The sequence below is a fragment of the Cajanus cajan genome, chromosome 3 (genome assembly GCF_000230855.2).
Source record: "Cajanus cajan strain Asha chromosome 3, NIPB_CcT2T_4, whole genome shotgun sequence".
In the NCBI taxonomy this organism is placed as follows: Eukaryota; Viridiplantae; Streptophyta; class Magnoliopsida; order Fabales; family Fabaceae; genus Cajanus; species Cajanus cajan.
The window spans coordinates 29,756,963-29,769,043 of record NC_138519.1 but is presented as its reverse complement, the minus strand read 5'-3'; the positions used below and the strand labels follow the sequence as shown (position 1 = coordinate 29,769,043).

The 12,081-nt window shown below is 30.4% G+C and overlaps 1 protein-coding gene across 1 annotated transcript; it reads right to left on the bottom strand.

The window, feature by feature from the left end:
* Positions 1–7,328: 7,328 nt before the first annotated feature.
* LOC145956223 (heparanase-like protein 2) lies at positions 7,329–10,270 on the bottom strand. Its single transcript, XM_083071787.1, has 9 exons — positions 10,067–10,270; positions 9,925–9,961; positions 9,496–9,676; positions 9,222–9,376; positions 8,854–9,087; positions 8,529–8,718; positions 8,243–8,368; positions 7,933–8,032; positions 7,329–7,658 (listed from the first exon to the last, which is right to left on the bottom strand). Exons 1-9 carry the CDS (start codon positions 10,268–10,270, stop codon positions 7,329–7,331), a joined length of 1,557 nt encoding a protein of 518 aa, XP_082927913.1.
* Between the last annotated feature and the right edge of the window lie 1,811 nt (positions 10,271–12,081).

Genomic DNA, 12,081 nt, shown 5'->3' with positions numbered 1-12,081 from the left:
TATGAGAAGTGATTGAAAAGAAACACGGGAAAATCACACCAAGTCATTGGATTTTATGCAACTTTTATATTCTTGCTACTTGCCAATATTAGTCGACCTAATCACTTATTTTACGCAAGTTTTACCTGTTTTTGTTTGTCTTAAATTGTTTTAAGGATCATGTATCTAGTCATTACTTTTCTAGAAGTTCAATCATTTTGTGCTTTAATCTATCTGTATTTTTATATGCAACGATATTCCTATATCAGTTTTGTCTTTAACACGAAACCCTTTTTCTTAATAGAAGTAAAATTTTGGTCAAACATATGGCATATAAGACTTTATTAGCAAAAATTGCTGGCTAACAATTGGTTTTTTTTGTTATTTTCAATAACGGTTTAATTTATATGCAAGTATTGACAAACTTTAGGATAAGTCCTATTAGTTACCTTTCTTAACTGATTGTGTATTTTGAAAAAAAATAACTAATTTAGGGATATTAAATTCAATTACTATCTCCCTTAAGTATTATGTTGAAAAATTAAACTTTTTTCCTAATAACAAATCACATATGAAATATGACTTTTAAGATAGTTGCTATAATAAAATTCAAAAAGTTTTATCATACATACGTGTATAGTAATATGTGATTGAATAACGATGTATAAAATGTTTAACTATAATCTCATTGCACTTTAGTTAAATTCAAATTTCTCTCTTCCAACATATTTTAAAACAAAATAATTTATGTATTGATGGTGTAAATATTGACTTTTACACCAATCCTACATTAGAATCATATATGGCATGTTGATTGACTTTAATAATAATCAACCTAAAAGTTACATTTAAATTATCATTATTTCCGATTGGTTGGCAATGCAAATTTTTTACATCAATTTGTTTAATACTTTAAATAAAACAAATACTAACAAGTGCTCGAGATATTGGAAAACAAAATAATAAACAGCAAACACAAAATACTTATGACATAGGAATATATTCATTCAAATCATTTATAATTATTTTTAGATATCTTTTATGTTCAAATTGTCATATTAGAATTAGAACATACACAATTTTATAATTAGGATACGTTCTAGTCATGATATTTAAGTTATTTATATTATGTGATTTTCAAATTAAAATTAGTGTGTATATAGTTTTTAAATTAGAATTGATTATGAGTTTTCATAAAAAGACATTTATTGTGCCCATGAAGGACATCATCCTTACAATTTATTTTTTTTATTTATTTATGGGTTGTTTCTCTATATTTTTAGATTGTATATATATTTGTTGAGTTTTTAATTTCTACAACATTTTTTGTCACATTCCATTTCTTCTTTTTTATTATCATCACATTTGTGGTAAACCATCTCTACTTTTATTTGGATTTCCTTATGTTTTACATAAAAATATTTTTAATTATTATATTAGTGTATGAGTGGTTATATGTATTCTATTTTTTAAATTTCTCTTTTAATTATTTAGATGTTTTGTTCACTATCTTGTTGTGTTTAGACTGTTCTATTGGACATTTAGAACTTTGATGACTTTTTTGCTTTTGCATTATTGACATTTTTTGGATAAATTTTCAACTTTAGGGTCTTCTTTGAAGTGTTCTCTTAGATGGTGTGATATGGGAATAAATAGAAGAATCCTTCACAAGATAAAAATGCGGGAAGTTAGAAAAAGGAGTCAAATATTGGAGATAAAAAAATAAAGAGAAAAAAATAATGCCTAGTTCTTATTAGAGAAAAAAAAATAATCACCTAGTCAAGAGACATAGTCCCTGACAATGATGCCACAAACATGACATGCAAAAACCACAATTGTTTGGTATCGTAACGTAAGAGTCATTCTTTCCAAAATAGATTATGCGTTTGACTTTGAAATTCTTTATGTTTAAATGGAGTTAAATCTAGAATATGAAAATTAGATTTTAGATATGAGTTTTGTAAATTCAAAGTATAAAACTTGATATAGGAAAATATTAAGTAGTGAAACAGATAAAAATTCAATTTAAGGAAATATCTCGTATTAGAGTTCAAGCTGTGAAACTGTGACACCCTTACTACCCCAACACATATATCGTAATAATGTAATTAAATTATGGAAAATAAACTTTCACAGTTGGTAAAAGAGTTCACGTAAAAACCTTCACAAATGTTCTTCAATATCCAAAATGATTGAAAAATGAACATTGGAAAATAAAACATAAGAGTTTACATATTATTTTTAAAAATAATAAATACAACTCCAAATCCATATAAAAATTCCATATCCTAGAATTTTCTTCCCCGAGGTCACAATATCAGAGGACACCTACAATTCAACTGTTGGCATCCTAGATGCCACTCAAAGCCGGATCTTCCTCACCTAAAACATCCACAATTTGTACGGTGAGAAAAGAAAGCATCTATATATAAAGCACATAAGGAAAACGCAACATATCGTCTCATTATAACTCTATACTTAATAAAATATTCATAAACATTTCAACATATCATAACTCGATCAATCATGCATCATTATCACGTCATAATTCGTAATCACCCCAATCATCACAAATCTTGCACTTCACACTATGCCAAGGTCACGTTACCCATTTAACATTCCAAGGCTGTGCTCACCCCTGATATAACATTGTGCCAAGGTCACGTTTCCCCTGTTGCATATCTAGCCCAGGGTCGTGCTCACACCCGATATGTTATCCAAGGTCACGATACCCACGTAACAATCCAAGGCCGTGCTCACCCCTGATATAACACTGTGCCAAGGTCACGTTTCCCCTGTAGCATTTCTAGCCCAGGGTCGTGCTCACCCATGACATGTTATCCAAGGTCACGATACCCACGTAACAATCCAGAGCCATGCTCACCCCTGATATAACACTGTGCCAAGGTCACGTTACCCCTAACCTAGGGTCGTGCTCACCCCTGACATGTTATCCAAGGTCACGATACCCATGTAACAATCCAGGGTCGTGCTCACCCCTGGTCATAAGTGTGAAGAACCACAATCACATCACATTCAAATTCCACACAACATCCCATTTCATGTTCACATACTCACATCATAATTAATTGGGTAGTTAAGTCATAACATACCATTCGTAACATCATGTTATCAATTAATATAATAATCAATGGAATTACACATTTAATATAATATTAACATAAATAGTAAAACCCCCAATTGTTCCAAAACCTAACTCACAGGCACTTTTATATAATTTCGTTCTCTCTCCCAGATCATCATTCTTACAAATTAAATATATATTTCTAATCCTCGACACATACAGTATCTAATGGGATCATTAACTCCTCAAACAGAAATAATCCAATTTTTCCAAAGCCTAACTTACAGGCACTTTTCTATAATTTTGTTCTCTCTCTCAGTGCATCATTTTTACAAATTAATCATATATTCGTAGTCCTAAATACATACAGAATCACATAAGACCAATAATTCTCCAAACAGAACTAATTATAAAATTACTCATAATCCTAAGGGACTTTTCCTCTACCCAATTCCCATATGTAACTCTACATATAAAAAATCTTCTTTTCTCCCGTACCTGGATAAATAGCAGTTGAAACTAAAACAGAGATCTCCTTGGTCTCCTCCTCTAAGTGCCCCTCGTTCTTCAGAGACTATAGAAGGAAAATAAGAGAATGTAGAAGAAAGAAGTCAGAACTGAAAAATATGATTTTGGGAGTTCCAAAGCACTCAATTTATAGGCATCAAGTTTCATGGAATGGCCTGTTTCAAATCAGGAATGGCCCATTCTGAAATCTCACGTCATATGTAAAATTCACATCCAGAACGGCCTGTTCTCAAATCCGAACGGCCTGTTCTGGGATTGCAATTAAACCCATAACGGCCATATTTGGAACGGTCCGTTCTCATCCCTGGAACGGCCATTCTCATCTTTGGAATGCCCCGTTCCAATCTAGGGTTATAGGCCAGTTTGGTGGTTTAGAACTGCCCGTTCCAATTTAAGAACGGCCCGTTCTGGGCTACTAAATCACCCCTAAAAATTACTAAGTTACCCTCAATTAAAGTATAAAAATTGGGGTGTTACAAGAACTAAACAAAGTACTCAATTGCCCTTACATTTCTTAAAAGTTATATTCTAGCAGAATAAATATAAGGTGTCATTACAACAAAATTCTCATACAGTGACACACACCCTATAGTGACACTATATATGTCACTAAAAATTACTTTTATCCACACAATGACTACAATATATGTTGGTATATTATTAAAAAGTATGAGTATAGACTATAGTGACACAAAAAATACGTTGTTAAATTTCATTCAAAATCAATACTAAAGCTGTGTGTAATCTATATGTCAAACAAACATATACCTACATATATTGTACCTATAGTGACATTTTTTATATGTCGCTACATGTAACATTTCTTGTAGTGTGTTCTCCATTCTATCTCTAGATACGAAGTGTAATGAGCCAACAAGTCACAACACTTACTATATAGCATAACGACTAAGCAACGGGAAACAAAAATATCTTTTAACCTAATGATGGAAACTTGTGAGAAATGGTAGGCGTCTTGTTCCACTTGCATCCTACATCCTTCAATCTTCATCCATGCCAACAAAACTTGAAAATAAAACTTTGAATGGAAGACTGGATAGTGGAGAAGTGGTGCAACCTTCAAGCAAATGATAAACCAAGAGATGATGTTCTTTCCACAAGGAAAAGTTCCTTGATGAAAGAACTTAAGGAGTCACACTCTCATAGAGTGAACCCAAGACTTTTGAAGTGAGAATCAATAATGATTTTGCTAACAATGATTAAAAGTGACATAGGATTACAAGGTTTCTCGTATATATAGACTAACCTAGCTTACAGAGCAAGATAAGCAAACCATGGTTAGAAATGAACCAAGGTTACCAACCAAGCTAAGATGGTGCACCCCAAAATTGAATTTGATTTCAAATATTAGGCCCCAACTCTCATGGATCTAGGATCCATGTGCCATGTGTCATGTGCTACCATGTGACACAGATCTAGAATAGCCTATAAGAGCTTGCCACGTGGCAAATGTTAAAGGTGTGACTAATGTGTTGGGCATGTGACTATAGGAATAGGTACCACCTCTGTTGGCCTAAATACAAATCATTTTAGCTATATCTTCTACGTACTAGTTGCACCCCCTTAAACTACTAATTACACCCATAGAAGAAAATATAAGGAATTAAATTTCTACACTACTTGGCCCAAAACACGAGGTCAAAATAAAAAAGAACAAGAAAATACAAGGAATAAGAAATGGACTAAAAGATACCCAAAGCTCAATCATGAGTTTGGGCCTTTTTCCTTCAAGCCTAGCCCATGTCTTCTTGGTATGCTTGGACTTTATTATTTAAATAATACTTGGTGATTGAAGCTTGGAAAGACTTTGTTTTTCAAAGAATACTTGAGTAGTTTGCTTGAAGCGGAATATCAAAGCAAGCTTTGGATTGAACTAGAAGTGGCTTGTTAAAGAATACTTGTATCTTTGAAAAGATAGTCGAACATGATCAAGAATTACAAACAATCTCAGTGGTTCAGATGAACTAGTATGCCAAAATCATGTGTTCTTTGTTCTTGCTTTGTTTGCATTATTGAAGGGTTATGCTTCTTTCATCCACTTAATTTTGTTTCCTATTTTTTGCAAGATGATTAATTTAAAAATTTCATCAAAAGTTTTAATGAATTAATACGTGCAATCTTGTACTTTAGATATTTCTCTATCTTAATTTAATTCTTATTTAAAATTTTATAGAGTTCAAGAATATAAACATCATAATTTAAAATTTTTAGCTATATTGGAAAGTAAGAACAATTAGTTATATTTTATGCACTCTTATTAATGAATAAATTTACATCTAATTAATACATTATTTGTCTACCAAGAAAATTAACTCATTTATTTCATAAATACATTTAAAAAATATCTAATTAATATATTATTTTCTATAATAGTATTTTGAATACTTTATTTAATTGAAATACTGACCAAACTATTGTGGTGGTGAAAACAGAAAAGTAGAGGATGTTGGTTGTTGGGTTGGGAAAAGTCTGATACCTTGGTTATAAAGTTGATTCATAAGGGTACTCATTACTCATGTGAGCCACTTATGTTGATTATCATGAAAAAAAAATTGTGATGTTCAATTTGCGGTTGGAGAGAACTTATATGAGCGATAAGGGTGGAAGTAATTCCATGAGGACTTAAATTTGATGCTCATTGTCGTTGTTGTAATTTTTTGTACCATTAAGGAAAACATATAATAGAAAATTCATTCATGGATTACTCATGCCTAAAACGAGTCCATACAATAGTTAAACTTTAATTATTAAGTAACATAAAAAAATATTCTTTGAAAATTAATTCTATTGCTATCTTACAACTTATCTAATCTCAAATTGAATCTAAAAAATTATGTCTTAAAAAATATTTGTTAACAATGACAACAATTATAAGTATTGCTCATTATATTTTAAAAATATTACATATACAAAAAAGTAATTTTTTTAGTATTACTCATTAAATAATTTTAAAAGGGCATTAATTAATTTTGTATATATTTCTTTTTAAAAACTTTGATTTAGAAAGAAATTAGTGTCACAACCACTAATATCGAATTGATGCTCAATAGAACACAATTTTATTTCAAAATGAATATGTTATTTTAAATTTATTTTTTTTATAATTTTCCTTTACGGATAATAAAATATATAAAAGTACATTTATTTTATGTTTTAAAATCAACTCAAGTTAACCGTGAATATAATAAAATTAAGTGATTTGGGATGTATATACGAAAAAATAAAAAATTATAAGAATTGAGTTTTTACAACAAGAACTCAAATAATCAATCTCAAATTGGATGTTTGGTCAATTACGATCACATTTATCAAAATAATTTTTATTCGTCAAACTATTTTTATGAAACTCCATTCATATGTTCATTTGAATGTTACTTTATTTTTTAGATTGAATTTCATAACAAAACTAAATTAATTTTCTCTATAACTTTCTACCTATAATAAAACCTCTCAAATTAATAATCTAACACAATAATCACATATACACATATTTATATATACAAAAGTTGAGTAATCGTTCTAATAAATCAACTACAAAATGTTCAATAAAATTTATTACCTAGATAGTAATTAGAATTAAAAGTAATTGTCCACAATAACTTTTTAAGGTTTTGTTGTCTTGTTGCTGATTGATATTATGTGCATGTGCTGGCTTAATGAAGCTCTATATATGTACAAATTGTTGTTTCATACTTTACTAAATAATATTTTGTGCCTGTTATCCACATGTTGGTGCATTGAAGCTCTTGGTATAAACAAATACAATTGAGTCAGGCTCTACTTTGACAGGAGAAGAAGCATCCACCAATCGTGGTTTCATTTCTGGGATGTCTAGTGATTCTGTCAGCTGTAGTGGAGTTCCATTCAACAACACCACATCACTTCGAATGTTTCCATCCTTGGGTGTTAGATGGTATTCTTCCCTCATAGTCATTGGTACTCTTCCTGGTACCGTCTCCAAGACAGGGTACAAATTCATGTCATCAACGAAGGATACATTGAAAGTAGTGGAATTGGACATGTTTATAAGTAGCATAGTGACACCGGGCTGAAATTAAGGAGAACAACAACAAGTGCTTAATGAAAAAGAAAAAAAGGATTAAGAACAAATGGCACGCATTGACCTTAAAACGATATGGAAACTTCTTAGTTTTACATTATTTAAGTAGTTTTCCCCAAATAATTGTTACAATTTATGATATGATATTTATGTTTCAGTAGCATGATGTTGTTAATGTCTGTACGAGTAGTTTTATTTTTATGAAGAGTAATAAAAAAATAGAGAAAAAAAAAACAAGACATTTTGAGATAAATGAGCTTACCCCTTTCTTGGAACAATGTGCGTATGCACGTAAAAATGGTGATCCTTCATGAGAAACTGAAAGGACTTTGCTTCCCATGAGTCGATGCCACAAAAGCGCTCTAATCAATCGAAAGGTGTTATCATTAGAAAGACATGTGAATTGATAACTAAGTCTTGATCAATTTGGATGTTGCATAATTTTTTGTAGAATATTAATTTGAAAAATATAACAATTAAAGCATATTGATTGTCCTTGCTAAGGTAAGTTCTAAATGAATTGGATATTCATCAGTAACAAGTTCCTTTCACACACACATGACATGACTTACCCATAATAATCCGGGTTAGGGATGAAGGTTGTTGTGTTTAGCAAGCCATAGTTTCCTCCAACCAAAGTTTGTCTACAATAAACCTTGTGGTTTAAGGTTGATGTCATGCCTAATTGGTCCAAGTACCTAGTTATTAAGTTAAAATAGTTTAACATACATACATACATATACATATACACACACACACACACACATATATATATATATATATATATATATATATATATATACTTGAAAATTTTGAAAAGGAAGCAAAAAACTCAATTCATTGGCATATTAGACTAACCAAAACCCATTAACAAAAGTGTGAGACACATCTTTGCTACCACTGTTATAGGCTCCTCCAGCTTCCCCAACCCATGGTGCTGCCCATGGCGTGAATTCCTTGACTGCTTGAGCAACACTTTTGAAAGTTTCAGCAACTTGGCTCAAGTAATATGGGTCTTGAAGCTTGTTGATAATATCCTTGTCAACGCCTTTAAAACAAACCAATCATTAAGAGCTAGCAAACTAGTGAAATGTGTGCTATAGCTATTGTCCAAAAGTACAATATATATATATATATATATATATATATATATATATATATACACACACACATATATACATACCAGCACCAAGGTTGTAAATGTGGTGGGTCACTCCATCAACCACACCAGGCCCAACATTCAGTAAGAAGCTTTCAAACCACTCCTTACCATAGAAACCACCAGGGCCTAACACTTTAGGCCTTCTAGAAACATCAGGGTATAGTAGATTAACTATACGTCTAAGCCTAGTAATGTCTTTAGCATATTGAACACTGTCTACCCTGGCTCCTATCCCCGCAGCACATAGCTCATTTCCTATTAAGCACCATAAATCATAATGCACATGGGATAGATCGGGGAAAATAAAAAGCAATTTACGTGTGTGTGTGTATACGTCATTCAAATATCAAAAGCAGAATATAAATTAATCAAGGCTTTGATTTAGCTACCCAATTCATATGAATCTATTTTGTATCCTTTTGATATTGTGTACTTCATGAGACTTATGGAATTTTTTGGATTCCAGTTTCCCACCCAATTCAACTTGTCTTCCACAGAATTTTTCTTTCCAGCGAGAGCATTCAAGCCAAAAATTAACTTCACTCTGAAATATAAATATACAAAACAAACATAGATGCATGTGAGAATTGAATGTAGCATGCTAGTAACATATATCATAGTACGCTCTGTTGAGAAAAGAATGGTAAGTAATTAAACAAGTACCCAGTTTTGTTAAAAAAGTCATGTACTTCATCCCATCTCATTCTGGGAAGGCATGTTGTGCTGAAACCAAAAAGACCACCTTCTTTCTTTTTGAAATGGGGACATTTCTTTTGCTTCCCAAATTGATAAACAATTTGATCTTCCACTGAACCTCCTAATCTGATCCTCAGGGGATTAAAAGCTGCCAAAGTTTGGAATGATAAAAAATGTGAAATTCATAAATTGATATTGTCTACCCATGATCATATGATATATGTTACACATCGGACCATTAAAATGCCACATCTTGCCTCGACTAAACTAAAGAATGAGGACAATGAAAATTATCGATACAAAAACAAATAGCCTAAAAGGGTCAACAATATTTTTTTGCATGTTTTTTCTTTTTAAAATAATCATATGATTAGAGCTGAGAAAAATAGAACTTACCCTTGATGGCATTTGATAGAACTTTGTTACTTAAGTCCTGCAAAAGTTGACAAAACAAAACATGGGACAACTAGTTAAATTTTTTTATTCAAATTATGTAAGACGAAAATACGTATGTTCATTGGTGCCTAATGTTAAATACCAAATTCAAAATGCCTGTTTGTCCCCAGGGGCAGTCATTGTAATTGCACTTATTAGCAGGCCACCAGTCCAAAGTCGCACAAATAAAATTATTATCTGTTGTAGCAATGGATGTTACCCCTTTAACTACGATTTTCACATCTTCTGCTGAAGACAAGGAAAATAATAAAAGAACAACATAACATAGAGTTACTTTCACATCCATTATGAGAAGTGATTGAAAAGAAACACGGGAAAATCACACCAAGTCATTGGATTTTATGCAACTTTTATATTCTTGCTACTTGCCAATATTAGTCGACCTAATCACTTATTTTACGCAAGTTTTACCTGTTTTTGTTTGTCTTAAATTGTTTTAAGGATCATGTATCTAGTCATTACTTTTCTAGAAATTCAATCATTTTGTGCTTTAATCTATCTGTATTTTTATATGCAACGATATTCCTATATCAGTTTTGTCTTTAACACGAAACCCTTTTTCTTAATAGAAGTAAAATTTTGGTCAAACATATGGCATATAAGACTTTATTAGCAAAAATTGCTGGCTAACAATTGGTTTTTTTTGTTATTTTCAATAACGGTTTAATTTATATGCAAGTATTGACAAACTTTAGGATAAGTCCTATTAGTTACCTTTCTTAACTGATTGTGTATTTTCAAAAAAAATAACTAACTTAGGGATATTAAATTCAATTACTATCTCCTTTAAGTATTATGTTGAAAAATTAAACTTTTTGCCTAATAACAAATCACATATGAAATATGACTTTTAAGATAGTTGCTATAATAAAATTCAAAAAGTTTTATCATACATACGTGTATAGTAATATGTGATTGAATAACGATGTATAAAATGTTTAACTATAATCTCATTGCACTTTAGTTAAATTCAAATTTCTCTCTTCCAACATATTTTAAAACAAAATAATTTATGTATTGATGGTGTAAATATTGACTTTTACACCAATCCTACATTAGAATCATATATGGCATGTTGATTGACTTTAATAATAATCAACCTAAAAGTTACATTTAAATTATCATTATTTCCGATTGGTTGGCAATGCAAATTTTTTACATCAATTTGTTTAATACTTTAAATAAAACAAATACTAACAAGTGCTCGAGATATTGGAAAACAAAATAATAAACAGCAAACACAAAATACTTATGACATAAGAATATATTCTTTCAAATCATTTATAATTATTTTTAGATATCTTTTATGTTCAAATTGTCATATTAGAATTAGAACATACACAATTTTATAATTAGGATACGTTCTAGTCATGATATTTAAGTTATTTATATTATGTGATTTTCAAATTAAAATTAGTGTGTATATAGTTTTTAAATTAGAATTGATTATGAGTTTTCATAAAAAGACATTTATTGTGCCCATGAAGGACATCATCCTTACAATTTATTTTTTTTATTTATTTATGGGTTGTTTCTCTATATTTTTAGATTGTATATATATTTGTTGAGTTTTTAATTTCTACAACATTTTTTGTCACATTCCATTTCTTCTTTTTTATTATCATCACATTTGTGGTAAACCATCTCTACTTTTATTTGGATTTCCTTATGTTTTACATAAAAATATTTTTAATTATTATATTAGTCTATGAGTGGTTATATGTATTCTATTTTTAAAATTTCTCTTTTAATTATTTAGATGTTTTGTTCACTATCTTGTTGTGTTTAGACTGTTCTATTGGACATTTAGAACTTTGATGACTTTTTTGCTTTTGCATTATTGACATTTTTTGGATAAATTTTCAACTTTAGGGTCTTCTTTGAAGTGTTCTCTTAGATGGTGTGATATGGGAATAAATAGAAGAATCCTTCACAAGATAAAAATGCGGGAAGTTAGAAAAAGGAGTCAAATATTGGAGATAAAAAAATAAAGAGAAAAAAATAATGCCTAGTTCTTATTAGAGAAAAAAAAATAATCACCTAGTCAAGAGACATAGTCCCTGACAATGATGCCACAAACATGACATGCAAAAACCA